Here is a 20,585-nt window from a genome sequence, read left to right as displayed (position 1 = left end):
TTTGGGACGAGATTTTATGAGCAATTGTAACTTTAAGATTATGAGAGAAAATGATAGTTCAAATGATAGTTATGCTGAAAATGATAGTTCAAATGATAGATATGCGGAAAATTGTTGTTCAAATTGTAGTTTTGCTGAAAATGATAGTTCAAATGATAGTTATGCTGAAAATGATATTTAAAATAATAGTTATGCTAAAAATTACTGTTCAAACGATAAATATGCGAAAAATTATTGTTCAAATAATAAAAATGCGGAAAATTGTAGTTCAAATGGTAGTTTTTCCGAAAATGATCGTTTAACTGAAAAAAATAAAAAAATTATCGTTCAAATTATAGAAATTTAGATAATGATTGTTTAAATAATAAAAGTGTTGAAGACGATAAGCCAAAAAGAATTGACAGAGAATTGATGTCAAGTCGATACAAAATACCGTTAAGTTAAATGAAAGCAAAATGATTAGTCAATATGATAACAGCTTTGAATCAGAAATGTTATTAATAGAATACCCCGAGACAACTGAATGCAGCCAGCTAAACATAAACAAGAAGTGCGATGCGAATTTAAGAAACAGAATGAAAAATATGTTTGAACAATTTTATGAAAAAGCGAAACGCCCAGACCTCCCATCAATAAAATGGAAAATGAAACTTAATTTGATAAAACTAAACCATTCAACTACCCCCCTGACGTCTGTCGTTTCCGGAGAAAATCCAAGTTCAAGATTTGTTAGAAAAAGTCAGGAGAGTTAAGAATATGCCTTGACTATCGCACATTTAACAAAAATATGCTAAAAGACAACTACCCCACCCCTCTAATAGACGAACTAATTGATAAATTTCTGAAAAAGTCCTTTTCACGAAGCTAGGTCTTAGAAATGGATTCTTTCATTTGCACATGCATGAGGATTCAGTCAAATACACCGCGTTCACTAGGACAATGGGACAATACGAATGGCTTCGAATGCCGTTCGGTTTAAGAAACGCCCCGCAGTCTTTCAATGATTTGTTAATAGAATTTTTGGTGACTTGGACAAAGTTCTCATTTACATGGACGATATTTTGATAGCAACAAAAGATAGTAAGAGTCATTTAGAAATATTAAGAGAGGTGTTAAAGGGGGTCTTCTCATTGAGCAACTTTTTTTTCGACTTTTTTTGCATTTATTTATAGCTTGGGTAGTTGTGAATATGCCCCTAAAAGGATTTTTAGAAATTCGAAATACTTATATATATATATATATATATATATATAGCCGGCTTCGATTTTATAAAAATCAAAGGCTCGGCTCGAAACGATCGTCACCACAGCTGCTACTTGTCTATTGACAAGTTCTTTTTGTTGTTTTTAGCTAAAGCCGAGCCTTTGATTTTTATAAAATCGAAGCCGGCTATGACCTCAAGTCTGCAATTACGAATGCTAACAAATATAGGTCGATGCTAATAAAAACAACTAATAAACTTTTATTTATTACATTTTTTTGTTCAAATTAAACCTTATGCCAGTCCTAAGATGTTGGTGTAAAAGAAAAAAGACACTAATCGTCTTTGGGATTTTGAATGAGAATACCGTTGCTGATAGGTATCCGTTGCCCCTTATTGCAGATCAGATTGCTTGAATATGGATTGGATTTAACCAGCTTCCAGTACATTAAAATGTAATCGAGCGAACCGCGTTTGTAACCCCAGACGGTCAGTACGATTTTTTGACCATGCCTTTTGAACTGAACTGAGCCGAAACCAAAGAAGTTGCGATAGAACTGTTGCTAATTGCTCTAGAGGCTTTAAGTGAGGTGAGATTTTCGTTCAATGTTACTAAAGGCTCCTTTCTAAAACTCGTATTATTAGTATTAGACCAATCGAAACGCAATAGGCAATATAATTGCACACTGACGCAAGTTCGATTGGCTATGGCGCTATATTAATGCCCAAAATAACTAACAAACATCCTGTTGTCGAATATAATAATTAACGCAAGTCTACTTTTGAATCTAAATATCAATCGCACGAATTAGACACTCTGGCGGTTGTAATGCTATTCGACATTTTCGCCATTATTTGCAGGGACGTAAGTTTTTGTATTTGAGGTGTTGGCTCTAGTGTAAGTTAGTTTAGGGCAAATTAGAGCATAATAAAGCTCTCTTTCGCTCTTTGCGAATTTGCCCCGTCTTCGCCACATTCGTTAAGCTAAGCTCTAAGCATGAAATGCGAGGAGATATGTTATATTCGCAAAATTGAAATCGTCTCGAGCACACGCATTTTCCATTAAATATTAAATAAATATTCGTATCGGTCGCGAATTACCTGAGCCACATTGCTGCCATCACTGAGGATTTACTCCAAAAATGAAAGTGGCTACTGGAGCAGTATAAACTCAACGGAAATAAGTATTTGTACCATAAATTAAATTAAATAATAATAAAAAGCTGGACCCAAATTTAATGTTTATTGTCTTGTGCTGAAATTTGGCACCTCGCGTTCAGTTCTTAGCACGAAAAGGCACTGGCCCGTTTAGAAAAGATATACGATAATTACAACATTGTTTAGTCTTCTGAAAATATCGCATCAGTCCGCACCTTATTGATACTATACGATATTTACGGTTCTCTGTTATCGATAGGACATGATCAAAATTTTATTTGGTATTAAATCGAGTAGACTCACGTGACCAAACAAAAATGGGAGGAACAGCTCGATTATGAGACTTTGCCGCTTTGGTTCGATTTCGAAAAAATGTTATATCGCCGATATCAGCATTTATAAGCTGTAGAATCGACCATATCGATCGTTAGTATCCGCACAAAAAGCGGTGAATGCGTTTTAGCCCGAGCACCGCAGGACTCTGGGTCCCAAAAACCCAAAGAACCTACCATTAGCAGACCCATATTTCTACAAGTTTTAAAAAATTAATATGTTGATAGGAGCAGAATCATTTTTCGAATTGTTGGCTGTTGTTCAAATTAGACAAGGTCCTGACAATCCAACTCTGCAGAAGACCATTCTTGGTTGGGTTGTCTCAGGCAGATACAAATTGTCTGTCCCGAAACAAGTTGTTTCAGTAGTTTCAGTTCAGCACACAACAAAAGTTTTTGTCGCAGGAGGAAATGCCATTCCCAAAGAATATTCTATCGCCTGAGCATAAGTTATGTGAAGAACATTACAGGAAGACAACTCTGGTATTGCCATCAGGTCGGTTTGAAGGTAGGCGTGACCGCTACCACCGACGGTCACAGGGGGAGAGAAGGAAGAAAGCCTTCTCCACTCACTGAAGCCAGGCACCAGCTGCCAGCGCAGGGAAGGCTGCCCTCCGCATCTAGGATCGGCTCCAGGAAAAAGCCGCCCTATCCCCAGAGGAGAAGGTAAAGCTTACCTGGGCTGCGGAGAAGATCGCTGAGGGGAGGCTTGAATTCGCCAAACTCCCCCTCATGAGATCGACTGGCGGATTCGCCAATAAGGCGGAGGAGACGCTTGCCAACAAAAGGCAACGCTCAGCCGAAAGCGTCTCTATGGACGCACCAGGAAGCAAGGGCAACGCGGGCCTAAGGAGGCAGGCCGTCCCCGAATGGCGAAAAAGCCCAAAAAAACCGCAAAAGTCAGTGAGGTGACCAAACGACACTTGATCGTGGCCCTCATTGACAGAAGCGATAAATCCGGCAAAATGACCGAGGCGCGGTGGAAGATGGTTCATGCGCGGCTCGTTAAATTATTGTACGCACGCATTGTACCACCTTCGATGGCGCAGGGTTGCTAAATGGGGTTAAAATCCTAAAGTGCATGGATGACCCGACGAGAAAGTGGCTGACGCAAGCTGTCTGCCAGTTGGAGGCGCTGTGGGAGGGAGCCAAGCTAGTGGTGGTGGACCGAGAGCTAATCCCATCCACTCCAAAGGCGAAGGTACTCTTCCCCATCGCAATCCAAGCGACCGGGCGCTGAAGCTGCTGCAGCGTCAGAGTCCGGAAATACCAGCCGCGGACTGGAAGGTTCTGCACGTTGCGGCCCCATCACCCAAGGAGGGGGGGCAAAGTGCAGTCCTCCAGATAAACAAGGAGGCAGAGGACATCCTCTATCCCAGATACGGGAAGATGGCGTGGGGCATGAGTAGCGTATACCTGCGCCTCAAAAAGCGCCACCTCGGGGATAAGGCATCCTTGAGAGCAGACGTAGCGGAGAAGAACCATGGTCTGGAAACCATCGTGGATCCCGACCGAGATGACGCTGGATGAGTCCGACGAAGGAGAGGTAAGGCCAGTACCCATGACACTCAGGGTGCTGCAGCTCAACCTCCATAAGAGCAAGGTCGCGTCGGCGGAACTCCTCATAGCCATGGAGCAAGGATCCGCCGACATAGCTTTGGTCCAAGAGCCATGGATCGCCTCAGGCAATGCCATCACCGGACTGAAGTCCGCAAATTACAATTTGCTACATCCACCGACGGTAAGCAGGAATAGAAACGCCGTACTTGTACGGAAGCGTCAACACGCTAACCTTATGTTTCATTACAGCTCTGATGACCTGACCGTGATTATGCTAGAGAGCGGAAAAAAGCGCCTTTTGGTAGCTTCCTGCTACATAGCGCACGACAGGACGGCCCCACCAGAAGAACTCATGAGCCTGATAGAAGCCAGCCCGAAGGACCAGTGTATGGGGGAGCTCCGACATAAGCGACTGAGGTGAGTCACTCTTAGACTTTATACTCTCAACCAACCTGAGTATAGCAAACGTGGGGGAGGAACACACCTTTGTAGGTCCCACCTCCTCAAACGTGCAAGATCTTACTCTTGTAAGGGGACAAGGTACTTTAGTATCAGAATGGAGAGTCCTTGAGAGACCATCCTTCTCAGATCATAAGTACATACGGTTCCAATACGCATTCGCACACTCTCCAAAACAATCAGTCTTCAAAAACCACCGGAATACTAACTGGGGAAAATCCAGTGGAGACTATCGCGACACGGCTCGCGATCTCTCCGGGCATAGTAGAATCCGCGGAAGACATAGAACTGCCACGCATCATGCCCTATATCGCACACGAGACAGAGGACCAGTCCACCTTGGTGGAATAAGAACCTTTTACTCCGACGCAACAAACTCAAAGAATTCTTCAAAATCGCCAAGCAGGCGAAAGATGATATCATCAATGAGGAATACCAAGTCCTACTAACGGACTACAAGAAGGAAATGCGCAAGGCGCAGAGAAACACATGGAGAAACTTCTGCTCCAATAAAGACACTGTCCCGGTAACGGCTAGACTCCGGAAGCTGCTGTCGAAGCAGCCAACCATACAGAGTCAGCTCAAACGCGACGACGGACAATGGACTGAAAGCAGCGAAGAGGCCCTAACAGCACTAATGCATGCGTATTTCCCAGGATGCACTGAGGTACCTGATGCGAATAAGCACCAGGACCTAGCAACTGGAGTAGAGCATCTCCCAAAAGATCTAATATCCTCTAGTAGAATCCACTGGGCTATAGACTCCTTTGCGAGAATAAAAGCACCAGGACTAGATGGAATATTCCCAGCCATGCTGCAGGCGACCAAGGAAGTGACCACCCCATGGCTCTACGCAATATATACAGCTTGTTTAAGCACGGGATATATCCCTTTCCAATGGAGGATTGTCTTCCTGCCCAAAGCAGGGAAGTGCAGCCACATGAGCCCCAAGGATTACAGACCGATAAGCCTCAGCTCATTCCTACTTAAAACGCTGGAAAAGCTGCTGGACCTATACATCAGGAACGATGTAGGGAGACAACTGTCGACCTACCAGCACGCCTACACGAAGGGGAAATCAGTGGAGACGGCACTACATTCGTTGGTAGTCACCATTGAGAGAGCCCTAAACAATAAGGAATATGCACTTGGAGTGTTCGTGGACATATCCGGGGCATTCAACAACGTTAGAACGGACGCATAATGGATCGGCTAGATGCGACCAACATGTCCCCCGCTATCAACTTGTTGATAAGAAATCTTCTCAGTTGCCGACGGGTACAATCAGATTAGGGCACCGCTTTCATGGTGAGAGGAGTGCACAGAGGCACGCCGCAAGGTGGGGTTCTGTCGCCCCTCCTATGGAATCTGGTGGTAGACGACCTAATCAAGAGATTCGAGAGGAAAGCACCAAAGATAACAGCTTATGCGGATGACATAAGATGACATAATTATCACGGGAGTCTGTCCATCGACCCTCAGCTCGATCATGGAAACAACACTCAGGGAGATATGTGAGTGGGCGGAGAAGGTAGGACTCAATATCAATGCGGATAGGTCGGACCTTATTGTCTTCACCAAGAGATACAACGTGCCCCAGTGGATCCCCCCCGAAAATTAACAAAACCAGGCTGACCCCGAAAACACAAGTCAAATACCTCGGACTTTGTACTTGACAGCAAGAAGACGTGGTAGGCCAATGTGGTAGAGAGAGTGAAAAAGGCCTCCATAGCGCTATATGCATACAAGAATATGCTTTGCAGCACATGGGGCCTCTCACCCGCTCTAATGCATTGGGTCTACACATCGGTGGTGCGTCCGACTCTGCTGTATGGAGACTTAGTGTGATGGCAAGCCATGGAGAAGAAAAAGCCTGAGCACGACTAAGTCAGTGAGGATCTATTGGGTTCACAGCCACCAGCCGTCGGACTGGCGACTAATGCAGATCTCTGCCATAGAATCAAGCCCTTATTAAAAGTCCCTATCGAACGAATAATATACTGGTCGGATTCTGAAGTTACTCTTTATTGGATTCGAGCTCATCTATTTTCGCAGTCAATATTTGTTTCGAAGAGGGTAGCGGATATTCAAGAATGTAGTAGAATGAATTAGATATAGTTTCGAGAGGCTGTGACGTTAACGAAATCAGGCAGTCAATCTGGTTTAATGGACCACTGTTTCTGAAGGATGGCCCAAAAATGCGTATTTCGACATAAAGAAGTCTTGCTTCAGGAAGTAAGAAAGACTGCGGTCGGACTGACCGCTGCGGTGTAAACTTCCGATTTGCTAGATGTCATCAAGGGTTTTATAAGAAAATACAAAGACAAGAGTATCGTTTTCGAAAAGACTGTCACCGATTGAATACAATGAAACTTTTCATAAACAGGAATATCAAATAGAAATGGAAATAGTTCGTAAAGGCTCCAAGGTTGGTCCAAGTTGGGGGGGGACTAGCTAATACTCCTTTATCATACGATGCGAAGTTTCCCTTGCTGATGACGAAACGCTCCCAATTTGTGCAGAGCTACGTACGGCATCTCAACCATTGTAATTTTCATGTCGCACCTCGAGCACTTGTGAACATCCTACGACAGCGTGTTTGGACCCGAAACGCTTAGGAACACTGCAGTCAGACAGTAAATATGTTTGCGCTTCTTCAAATTTAAGCCCCAACTAATGACACAAATTATGGTATTATGATTTTTGTGGTCAGTGGGAGAGTATTAGCAAACTGTATCCTCAGTTCTCACATCAAAGTCCTTGCAACCGGAGGTCCCGCGCACTACCTGTACAACCAGCGTACGCCAACTGCAATCGATATTGCCATATATGGGGGAATTGATCTGAGCTCATATCCATCTCAGAGAGCTTGGAACTTTGTTCTGATCACATCCCCTTGGTAATTGAGCTAAGTGCTGCTCTCAAGGTCTTCCAAAAAACGCATATTCAGGCAGCAATTAACCAGCTAGTAAACCTTAACATGGTTCGGAGCTCCCCTTAAGACATTGATGACGTCACTGAGGTCTTTGTGCGAAATATAAACATTGCTGCCGAATCTTCAACCTGTGGACAAGGACCATATAAACCCATCAGATCCACCGCATGCTCTTTTAAAACCTGAGGTCCTGGATTTGGTGAGGTCGAAAAGAGCTTTGCTCCGCAGATTAACAATCGCAAGATCCGGCGCTGAGGACGATCTGAAGAAGTTGTTGAAGTTTGTCTCCAAATTAAAAAAATGCACGTCAGTAAAGCACCAGGATTTGACGGAATCGATAATAGAGTTGCCAAGGCTCTGCCCAAAAAGGGCATATTATTCCTTGTGCTCCTTTTCAACTCCATGTTACGTATCTACCATTTCCCCACACAATGGAAGCGCGCAGTGAGATCGATGATACCAAAGTCAGGCAAACCGGGAAACCTTGTTGCGTCTTACCGGCCAATAAGATTGCTGCCAACATTCCCTAAAATATTCAAGAGAATATTTCTTAGCAGAATGATGGCAGTAAGAAGTCTTCAGGATGCCATTCAAGATCACCAGTTCGACTTTCGGAATCACCATGGAACCCCAGAACAGGCTCATCGAGTAACGCAGCATATCTTAGATGCTTTCGAAAACGGTCAGTACAGCTCTGCTATGTTCCTTGACGAAGCCTTCGATGGAGTGTGGCACAATGGATTGCTTTTTAAGCTAAAAACACTCCTACCAGCTGCTCAATATCTCCTTCTAAAATTGTATCTGCTGGAGCGAAAATTCATGGTTGATGTGAGATGTGAAATATCATCCATTAGCTGGCGTCATCATCATCGAGCTGGCGTATCGCAAGGAAGTGCTTTGGGTTCTGTGTTATACACCCTTTACACCTCTGACTTTCCTAATCCCAGAGAACCGGGGACACTCCATAAGCAACTTATGCTTATGACACAGCCTTTATCACCAACTCAGCGTGTCGAATCGAGTCTTCTATAAAAACGCAAAGCTTTTTGGACATATATAGCGAGGGGACGAAGAGGTGGAACATATTTATAAATGGAAATAAGTCGCAACACTGCAATTTTTCCCTGAGACACAAAATCCTCCCTAGGGTTCAAGTTCAGGGCGCGCTAAGTCCTCAATCTCCTCAGGCCTAATACCTGGGATTGATCCTGGATAAGCGGCTCACGTGGAGGCAGCACACCACCAAAATAGCAGCAGCATGCCGTGGAAAACTCAGAAAGCTAAACTGGATGCTAAAGTCCACAAGCAAGCTGAGCCTTAGCAACAAAGTGCTGCTCTAGAAAGCAATAGTTGTCCCTGCTAAGACCTATTGCATACAGATATGAAGTACTGCGTCCGACTCATGAAACGTCATGACGTCATGAAAGTGCAAAAGGTCCAAAAGCGGACGCTGCGCAAGATCACAAATGCACCCTGGTTTGCTAGAAATGCAGATATCGCTAACGACCTCCAAATGCTAACAGTGAGGGAGCAGATCAACAGGTACTCAAGTCAATACAATGAACGGCTTCTGGCCTTCACCAACCACCTGGCGGCATCATTGGCCGTCCCCATGACCAAACTAAGGTTGAAGAGACGGCATTAAGGTATCCTTTGGTTACCTTAAGATTCCCAGCTTTACATTTTCTCTTCATCCACCGATCGCTTCTATGGCAGCTATATGATATAGTTGTCCGATTTTCATAAAATTAAAAGCAATTTAAAATGGCCATATCTCAAAAATTATGCAAAAATGTTGAAAAACGGCCAAGTTATAATTTTTTTTTCTAAAAATTTATCGAACATTTGCGTGGCAGCTATATGATATAGTCGTCCGTTCCGTCATATATAGCAGTGAGAGCATATAGAAGACTATCAGGTGTTGTGCCCGCCGTTTCGATGTTAGCAGGAATATCGATAGGTTAAGAACGGGCAACACAGGTTGCAGGGCTGCCAACTTGGCCGGTCTCGAAAAGGGTTTATTCACCCGATAAAGAGGAATAGCCAAAACCTAACGCAGTTCGAATGGCGTGATTTTCGAATTGACTGCCTCCGTTAGGTTTTAAGCGGAATAAGAAAACGACCGAAACTGCGAGCGCGGGACGGCGGGGTGCGACGGCTCGGCGTTATGGCGAAATAAATGTTTAAATAGATGAAAATCGGCCGCCGAAGTACCATAATATGATTTTTTTTAAGAAAATGAAAGAAGTGAAAATAATAAAGAGAAAACAAAGGAAAATGGAAAGCATCCGGATGAAGGGACCTGTGAAGCCGGATCGGCGAACCCTCAAGGTGAGTGGTCAGGGACCAGGCAGGAAGTTAGGGGAAAAGAATATATTTTTGTTTTTAAATATAGAAGCCGACCAGGACCAGGTCCCAATAAAGGAACGCCAGGCCAAGATCCGGGCCTAGCGAAATTTTTTTTTTGTCCTGGAGCAGACAATTTTTCTTCTTGGCAAATTATTTTGATGACAACATAATTTTGGAGCGAGGTGTATATCTTCGGTGGCGTAAATTTTTTATATTGTTTGGCCGCAAAATCGGTGATTTTTCAAACTAAGTCTGTTGGACTTAACCACCAGCCATCGAAAGCGAGTTTGCCCAAAATTGTGGTTCATCATCTCGCCGGTACAGTGCCACCTACCTAAGGACCGACACGCCTACCAAGGGGCGGCACCGGGAGCCACCGAAGGCTTCAGCCATTTTTTTGTCCGTTGAGAGTGTATAAGGTGCTTACACTTTTGTTCATTTATTTTAATAAGCCAGTCAGATAGCCACTTCTCGACTATCTTGAGGTGGTTGGCGAGCTGGGTTGTTGCGCGGACTGGGCATCTGGGTATCGCATGTGGGAATATCCGCTTTGTTTAGGAGAAATAGAGTTGGCCGAAGTGCGCTTTCTTGTGGAACTCCAGCTTCGATTGAACAGGTGCCGGATGATGTTGCGTTGCACCTCACTGCGAAGACTTATGCGTGTATACCGGTAAAAGTGTTTTAATTTTGTGCATGAGGCCGTTGAGCCAGACGCGGCCGAACGCTTGAGAAACATCGAGAAATATGGCGCTGCAATATTCCCGATACTCGAAGGCTGTGCGAATTTCTGATGTTTTCCGGGCTTCGGTATCATTATAATTATAAATTTTGTTCATTTAATTGGGTAATGGCCGAGACTTATGATCCCATTGAAGATTTTACAGTAGATATCGTTCCAGATTGATTTGCTGTAGTTCAAATGGATTTGCAGCAGGGTTCGGCTGGAAACGCCCTGAAGATGTGAGGCAAACGTTTCGGCTCTGTCTTAGTCGCTGCGGGCCCAGCAACCAGATGACTTTCTTATCGGGGTGACGCTTTCAGTCGGAAACCTTAGATTTAGGTGAGCCTTCCATAAGGGATGCTGTTTGCTGGTTGGCGAGAGTTTCTTAATATATCTTAATTGTGCATTTTGCTTTAGAGCACGGGTTAGTTTGCGTGTGGCTTCATTTAGACGGTGCTTTGAGCATGGCGGTCTATTGGTTTTCTTGGATAAGCTGTTCAACTTGCTGGTTAGTTTTGAATTTGTTTATTTGTACATCCGTCCGTTGTGGTGTTTAGATCCTGGCTTCTGTCACAAGTACCTCTACCAGAGCATAGCTGGAGCAGTCGATGTCCGTTTCAGAATTGAGCTGGGAGGCTAGCTCAATCTGGAAACTCACATACTTTTTGTATTTCATCAAATTAGTTCTGTACGACGTTAGCCCGTAAGTGCGATCTGTAGTTTCTGGGCTTTGAAGGAGGGTTATCAACCCGGAAGGGCCTTGGCGTTTATTAAATTGCGAGGGATGTTTTTTGTCACCGCGAAGTCAATTAGATCTGGTATCTTTCTGGGATCTGCTGGCCAATGTGTGCGGCTACCAGGGGAAACGTAGTCCAGTTTATTTCTCATATTGATGAAAGCGTTATACAGTTGTCTTCCCTTGGGAGTCACGAGGCGGGATCCCCATGCGTATGCTTTTTTTTTGGGTAAAAAATAATAATAAAGTTTTATTAGACTAGTGCACCGTTACATTAATATTTGGCAACCTAATTCGAAGTAAATTCTATGTTTACAATGCTGAGTTATGGAGGAGTATTGTTAAGTTATGTTTACATCATTTGAAATGATTTTCATGTTTTGTCTGATATGTTATGTCAGGGAGGTCAGGGAGGTCTTGAGGGTGGTGCAAGTAATTTGTTGCAAACCTTTTGGTGAAAATGATTTTTGATACGTTCTCTGATAAGGATACCGCCGTGGGCTTTACCATTTGAATAATCTGTGCGGTGGACTTTATAACCTCTTATATAAAAGTTGTATCTGCTTGTGAGATGCGTTTCAACCAGTAGCATGGCGTCGATGTGGTTTACATTTAGAAATTGTGTTAGTTCAAGCTAATACCGTGAGACGCCGTTGGCATTTCACGTGGATATTCATAGATTGAACATTAATTATTTAAATTATTGCGCTACAAGCAACTGAATTGCCGTATTCTGATTCTGGACAAGCGTTTGCATAGTCCTTTTCATAAATGACATGAGTTCCATCACACTGCGTTGCATGGTCACCATCATGGATTCCAGGTTGTTTTATGGCTGCCCTGGGGCCTGCTGAGCGTTTACTGAGTTTAAGGGGAGTGGATTTTCCATACCTGATTGTAGAGCTTCGGCGTAGGAGATGCCCATGGAGCATTTAGCGGACCAAAAGAGGATCTGGCTGCTTTGGCAATAAATACATCTGGCGTGTAGCTGTCGCTCGTCGCATGCGACTCTTCAGCTCCTTGTACAGCACGCAGCCTCTGTAGTTAGCCGTCTTTCACAGTTTCCAAATTTTTTTGTATTCGTTGTTTGCAGAGTATGCAGTTTACAGTATGTCCTCGTGTGTCCATACTCCTGGAAATTTGTGCATTTCACAGGACCATTGCGTTTGTGCAGTTCTTCCACGGTGATTCTTTAATTCAATAGGAACTGCAAATTGTAGAACAGGTGAACAGGTGAAAATTTTCGTTCGTGCTTCAGCAACAATGTAGCTCAATAATGTCTTCCTCACAGCACGGCTTTATGAAACGCAGATTAACGTCTACAGACCTCCTTGAGTTTGTTGCTGTCATTAGAAACGCGTTTAAAAACAACACCCAAACCGATGTTATCTTTGCTTTTGACTTTCATAGAGAACGGTCGTGTTTTTGTTTTGCGCTTTGAATTTTCGTGTTTTTTTAGTTCGGCATTTAAAACCACCGGGGTTCAGTTTAAATTGTTAAAACACAATTCCAACTTTTGCCGTTCTGCTACGGGAGTGCATGTGCATGTGTCTTTCAGTGTTTAATTAATATAATATATATAAGGTTGTCAAAAAAGTGTTGCGGTATTTTCGGTAGGTGTCTTTGCATGCGTGTAGTTCTAGTTTTATTCGTCGTATCGACTTTTTTGGAAAGCTCTTCTCACGCGCTAACATTTGTTTAATTTATGGTTGTTTGTTTTTAGTCGTTCGTGAGTTATAGCGTCGCAAACATGGAGCAAAATAAAGAGAAAATAGGGATATTTAACAGTACTACTACGATAAGCACTTATTAACCACTTTTAGTTGTTGCGTTTTCTTGTCCCCCTTTTGTGCTGTCCCGATTATTTGCTTCCAGCTGCACTTAAGTGGTTCTAAGCTTTCGTTTGTTCTCTGCTCACCCACGCCTACGCTCCCGCTCTCTCGTTTTTTTCGGCACTGTTTATCTGTGCACCGTGGTCGAAGGTTGTGTAAAATGCCAAGAAAGGCATACGTTACTGTTGCCATGCCTGCTGGGAGGTTAAGAAGGAAATGTTATCATTCATGCGGCAGACCAGAAGCGGATGTAATGAACTTAGGGTTCATTTCCGCAAAGCTTATGACCTGTTCTCAGCGCTGGACTCTTAATTTAACATGATGAAGCTGTTAAGTGAGTCATCAAAGCGCAAAAAATCAGCTTCTGGTCGGCAGCAACTGCCCAGTCGGACTTTTCGGGAGGACGCGAACAGGGGAGGATAAAATTATTGTGGAAATGGCAGGGCTTTTTTGAGTACCTACCAATTCTACAAAGCGGTAAAGGAGAAACTCCCGAGAAATTCGAACGAAAATTCCCTTTGGGGATTTTTATTTTTAATGAGACGTTCGACGATAAAACCGCATGTAATTCTTCGCAATTATCTTTGGATATGTTCCCAATTCGACGATAAAACCGCATGTAATTCTTCGCATATTTATTTTGTATAAAACAACTAGCGGACCCGGCGAACTTTATCTCGCCCCAACTTCGACTGATTAAAACAAATTAAATTGAGACGTTCCGTTTCTACTTTGACGTACATGTCGAAACAGTACTGTTGAAACATCATCAATCGATACGCATAAAAATTCATAGAGCTGACCTTATTCCTATCTTCTCCTAAAAATTTTAGGCTAAAATTTGAATTCAAAATTAGTTGAGAATCAAAAAGAAGTGATGACTTTTAAACAAACCTGTCGTTGGATTGACAAAATTTTTTGACTTGAAATCTGTGGAGAGCGATCTGATAAACAATATTTTTTATTTTGTTATCCGGTGTAAAAATAAATAATGATGACGGCTTTCCCACACGCGAACAGGCTTCGTATAGCTGGCCATGTGAAAAATATGGATATTCTAGATTTATCCCGCAGACTTCCAACGATTGGCCTTGCGATTTATTGATGGTCATCGCAAATGCCAATCGAACTGGGAACTGAATCGTCTTGAATTGGAATGGAAGATCTGTTGGAATAATAGGAATTCGTGGGATAAGAACTACCTCTCCTTTAAATTTGCCCTTGCATATGGCGCGGACTTCCGACATAAGTAGCTGGGAGATTGGTCAAACAACCGATGTTGGCCGCGTGTCCTTCAGTAGCGATGGCGTCACGCAAGTGGATGTACTCGTCTGAGCGCAACTTCGACTGATTAAAACGAATGAAATTGAGACGTTCCGTTTCCACTTTGACGTACATGTCGACACAGTACTGTTGAAACAAACGGCGGTATCTTAACAGATGATTGTCAACATCAAGTCGAATCATCAATCGATACGCATAAAAATTCATACAGCTAACCTTCTTATTCGTTTCTTCTCCTAAAATTTGAATTCAAACTCAGTTGTAGAATTAAAAAGACGTGATGACTTTTAAACAAACCTGTCGTTGGATTGACCATCTTTATGTTGAAGTGATACCCATCTTCTCCACGACAGAACATCAACGGGTATTGAAGAGCATCATAAGACCGATGAGTCTCATAAACTCGCTGCAATTGGCCATTATCCCGACGCTTAAGAACAATATCGCGTGATTCAACATTCTCGCCAACAATCACCACTGCGACTTCATTGATAGTGGGAGCATTAAATTGTCTTGCATGGCTACCAGTGGGTCTTTTGTCAGCGCTGATAATGATTTTATGTTCGTCATAATGCATTATATCCAATGCGCTTTTAAACAATCTGACCAATTCATTATGCTCATGGAAAAGGTTTTGCAATTGTTGAATAATTTCACGTTTAGTTGCAGTAAAAATTGCACAGCGGTGATTTAGTTCAACTTCCGAATCACCAATGAAATAGATCTGAAGGAATTTATGATCTTTGTTTTGTGGTGGTAACAAAGCGCCCGCTCGGTGGTGAATTTGCCCTTAAATCTGAATGTTGGGATGCAATTTTGAAAAAATGTGATAATAAAGAGACGCCATTACCTTATAACTTGGATTGTAGCCTGATTGTTGAACAACCTCGGATCCAAAAGACGTCATTTGAAAGCATCCGTTATATTTTTGTGCAAGCTTCAGGAAACTGTTTGATTGGGCTGAGTTTCCATATAGTAGCGAGTACAAAGGCTCTGGTGGATGAGCCAAAACGGGCAATTTAATTTTGCCACCTGCACAGCATAAGCCGGGGGTTTCCAACCGAAACTTCAATGCATTACAATGCTGACATACAACAGATAATGAACCAATAACAACGCACGTAAGATCCTTGTAGGATGTTTCAGGATTGTATGCGAATGCAGCGCGATTCAAGTTTTCATTTGCGGCTCGTCTTTCTCTATTATTTTGTCGGGCTTGAGGTGGTCTTTGTGCAGCGCGAAGCTGTGCCATTTGGGCACGTATCGATGCATTTATTTCTGTACGTTCCTCTTGCGTCCGACTATTACGGAAATTCTGATTATTTATTGCACTGCGTGAACGCCGCCCAAGATTTGATCGTCTAACAGCAGGCATTACTTCCAATTGTTTAAGCTCACTTTGGTAATGCTTCGTTAGCTCGATTATTTTGTTTAAATATTTTTTTACCGAGTTCATTGATACACAATTTCAACGCAGCTATGATCTTTGTAGGGTGTTTCAGAATTTTACATACAAAAGTGTGTCCATCTGTTGAGCCGCTAGCGACCTTTCCGGAAGGACTTCCCAAAATTTTCTTATGCTATAACCTTCTTCTGGCAATTAGAAAAAACTGAAAAAAAATTGAGCCAAATCGGCCCAGCCGTTCTCTTGTGATGCCATTAGTAACATTTTTTGTCTCCATTTGTATATATATAGATTAATGCTATTACTTACAAAGATTAAAATATTAATAAATAAGTAAAATAACATAAATAACTAAGTGGCGTATAAAATTGTGTTTGGGGTGCATACCGATTGAAAAAATTATATGCATGTGTTCCAAACAGTATCCTATGTTATTTTTATAACAATTTAACTTTAAGAAAAATGAATTTACTCGTATATGGCTGTTGCGATTATGCAAATTTGTCTAAACAATAGTTGGTCACACCAAATTACAACGCATGCAGCCGTACTATTTCGGCGGCGTTATTGTTTGTGAGATCTTGTGAAAGTGCGTTCAAAAGTAAAAAGGTATGTATTTAACTAAAATTATATATTATCATTATTAATAATATGACCTACAGCTTAACTACTTTATACCTTGAACGTTAACAATCACGCATATTAATTAACAGGTTGGCTGATAAGTCCCCCGTCTGACACATATATGACGTCGCTAGTATTGAATGCATATTATTTTTATATAGTACAAACCTTTAAATGATTCGTGTCAAAATTTGACGTCTGTCAGTCAATTAGTTTATGAGATAGAGCGTCTTTTGTGAAGCAACTTTTGTTATTGTGAAAAAAATGGAAAAAAAGGAATTTCTTGTTTTGATAAAATACTGTTTTCTGAAGGGAAAAAATACAGTGGAAGCGAAAACTTGGCTTGATAATGAGTTTCCGGAGTCTGCCCTAGGGAAATCAACAATAATTGATTGGTATGCAAAATCAATCGTGGTGAAATGAGCACGGAGGGCAGTGAACGCAGTGGACGCCCGAAAGAGGTGGTTACCGCCGAAAACATCAAAAAATCCACAAAATGATTTTGAATGACCGTAAAATAAAGTTGATCGAGATAGCAGAGGCCTTAAAGTATCAAAATAACGTGTTGGTCATATCATTAATGAACATTTGGATATGCGGAAGCTCTGTGCAAAATGGGTGCCGCGCGAGCTCACATTTGACAAAAAACAACCGTGCCACAAGTCATTGAGAACGATGGCAAAAATTCATGAATTGGGCTTCGAATTGCTTCCCCACCCACCGTATTCACCAGATCTGGCCCCCAGCGACTTTTTCTTGTTCTCAGACCTCAAAAGGATGCTCACAGGGAAAAAATTTGGCTGCAATGAAGAGCTGATCGCCGAATCTGAGGCCTATTTTGAGGCAAAACCGAAGGAGTACTACCAAAATGGTATCAAAAAATTGGAAGGTCGTTATATTCGTTGTATCGCTCTTGAAGGGAACTATGTTGAATAATAAAAACGAATTTTGACAAAAAAATGTGTTTTTCTTTGTTAGACCGGGGACTTATCAGCCAACCTGTTAATTTAACGCATTCAACTTTTTTAATGTGCTTTTGTCCCCAAGGAGGTAATACGGAAGATGAACTACGCAAGAGGGCCAGATAAAATTGGTTTATATACAACGCGCTGCTTGGTAAGTATTTAATGTCCTTATATGAGAATATGAATTATATTAACAATATATGGTGTTTTTTGCCGACTTCAGAATCAGCTGGCACCGAAGGAGGGAACCATCGCGACTACATATTTTTTTTTTTTTTTTTTTTTTCGCGCGGGGTCCCGCTCCCACCTCCCGCCCAACCGACCGAGGGGCGCAGCCACGTGACGTACGGCACGAATCGCGAACTAGATAGACGCGGTAAATGAAAGAAGAAAAGAACGAGGAAACGTTACGAGAGTACACAAATAAAATTTAATAAGAAAAAAATATAATTTATTAAAGTATATGACGAGGATCCACCATCCGAGTCCTCAACTGGACTTTCGGCGTAACGTTTCCTGGCGCGTGGCATGATTCTTCAATTATTCAACCAATCTGCTTGCCACTCAAAAACGCTGTGTCATTCATTTTCAACTCCTTTTTACCTTGCAACACACACGCAGGTGTGGTGAGTTCTCAGAAAACAATATCCGTCTCTTTCATACCCACGCCCAGGTTACGTTGGCAAAACAGTGTATGCCTCGCACGAAAGAACAGAGAAGCAATAACAAATTGTCGTTATATGGGAGCAGAATGGTCACCTCGCTAATGGCCCGCTGGAAGTCGCTCAGCGTTGAGCAGATTGCAGTATCCGTCATGTTGGGACATGCAGCTGGCATAGATACACGGTTGCGCCGTTAGGTTTTTACGACGGACATCAAAAGCCGAAATGAGCTGCATCAGCAACTCAAAGCCTTTTCGTTTGACGCCAGACAGAGACAGCATTCGAGTGACAACGTATCAGCACCAGAAGGAAAAAGAGACAGAGCTATGCCGCCTCACATCACGTGTTACAACTGTGGCAAACCCGGCCACAAGAAGGCGGAATGTCGCTTTAACAAAGAGACAACTCATTTGGAGCAGCCCCGTAATCAACAATCTGGATGTATAGGAGCATCCGTGATCTGTTATAAATGTGGAAAATCTGGACATGTTTCTACGGTATGCCCGGATCGTCAGGAGCGTCCACCGGTCACGAGCAATACAATCAAAGATGTGAACATATGCTCCGTACTTGACCCATAGGAACGTTGCTGCAGTTTGGTGAGTCGTTCCAATTTTACTTCGACTCCGTGTGTCCGCTCATCGAAGAGACTGTATCCACGAGATTATTAAAGAATAAACAACTGTTAAATGTTTTGATTTTTGAGCTATTAAATTAATACGCTTAATTGTTACTCCAACCCTTCCCAGACCAATCACAAACAAATTATATATTTTCACTTTATGATGTTTGATATTTTAGTTGATTATTGTTTTATTTCTTACGCACACACGACCAGCCACGTTCAAGATCAAAAAGGAAAGAGAAAGAGGTCAAGCCATACATTCCTCATACAAAAATACTTTTATGGTAATTTTTGTTTAACATGGCATTAGGGGATTTTGCTATGTTATATCCAACACGCCCCCTCAAAAATTACGTTATATTACTATTACATATATATAAAATAAAATTATTTTTCATTTAATGTGACTGGTGTGTTTTCTGGGGAGTATTACATAATTGATCCAGCATTTGCTGCGAGGATTGGGGAAACCCAGATAAAACCCAATCAGATCAATCTCCTTAATATAATTTGTATATATACTTAAATTAATATTTGTGACTTCAATATATATCCTTTTTTTTTTTTTTTTTTGTAGTAGAAATTAGGTAATTTTAGGAATAATGATATAAGAATAAAATATTAAAATTTAAATAAGGAACTTCAGTTTCATAAATATCATATTTGACAAATGCAATTTAAATTTTTAGGAAAGAACATAAATAGTATATCAAAAAAAATTTTTTTTTTTTTTCTTTCTTCATCTTAGTTGTACATAAAATTAGTTCTCGTTGTTTCTTAATTGTTGTTCAAAAAAATTTAGTTCTTGTTTCTTCATCGTTGTTCAAGAAATTAGTTCTCGTTATTTCTTCATCGTCGTTGTTCAAAATAATTTTGTTCTCGTTGTTTCTTCGTAGTTGTTGTTTAAAAATTTGTTCTCGTTGTTTCTTTATCGTTGTTGTTGTTGAAATTAGTCTTCTTGGTGTAATCCCAATTCTCCTCTTATTTCCACAAATCTTCCAGGAGGTAATGGTTTAGTGAAGAGATCTGCCAGCTGTTTTTCTGAAGAAATATACTCAATAGAAATAATATTATTCTCTATTTGCTCTCTCGAAAAATGATACTTAATATCAATATGTTTTGATCTCTTATGACAAGAGGGATTGCTGGCTATGCTAATACAACCCTGGTTATCTTCATTGGTTTGTTAAGTTTTATGTTTATGCTTTCTGAGAGTGACTTAAGCCATAAAGCTTCTCTTACAGCTTCAAACAAGGCCATGTATTCTGCTTCAGTGGATGAAGCTGCTACAGAATTCTGCCTCTTTGTATTCCAACAAATTAAATTTGAATTAAACATTTTAAAAAGATAACCAGTTGTACTTTTTCTGTCATTTTCATTTCCTCCCCAGTCTGAGTCAACATAGCCAGCAAATATATGTTCATAATTTAAATTTTTCTTAAAAATTAACTTCATATTAATATTTCCTTTGAAATATCTTAAAACTCTTTTTAGACAATGCCATAGTTCTATATTATTTTTGTTGGTATATCTACTTAAGATATTAATGGCAGTGGCTATATCAGGACGCGTACAAAGCATTATGTACATTAGACTACCAATAAGATTACGACTCGGAGCCTCATGTTTATTGTCAGAATCCAACGATTCATAATCCAGCTTACTCGGGAGCGGAGTATTTACTGATTTGCATTCTTCCATATTGAATTTACTTAACACCTTTTTAATGTAAGCAGA

General features: G+C 41.5%; 2 protein-coding genes across 5 annotated transcripts in view; both read right to left on the bottom strand.

Moving 5' to 3' along the window:
- Window positions 1-20,585, bottom strand: part of nAChRalpha4 (nicotinic acetylcholine receptor alpha4) — a 511,483-nt gene that overhangs the window by 4,398 nt on the left and 486,500 nt on the right. The gene's annotated exons all lie outside the window — the stretch shown is intronic.
- LOC138928820 (uncharacterized) lies at window positions 14,263-15,138 on the bottom strand. The gene is made up of 2 exons (XM_070286904.1): window positions 14,865-15,138; window positions 14,263-14,803 (listed from the first exon to the last, which is right to left on the bottom strand). Exons 1-2 carry the CDS (start codon window positions 14,923-14,925, stop codon window positions 14,493-14,495), a joined length of 372 nt encoding a protein of 123 aa, XP_070143005.1. The 5' UTR covers window positions 14,926-15,138; the 3' UTR covers window positions 14,263-14,492.

This window comes from Drosophila kikkawai, chromosome 3R (assembly GCF_030179895.1).
Source record: "Drosophila kikkawai strain 14028-0561.14 chromosome 3R, DkikHiC1v2, whole genome shotgun sequence".
NCBI classification, from domain to species: Eukaryota; Metazoa; Arthropoda; class Insecta; order Diptera; family Drosophilidae; genus Drosophila; species Drosophila kikkawai.
The sequence above is the reverse complement of the archived record's forward strand: the minus strand, read 5'-3'. Positions and strand labels throughout refer to the sequence as shown.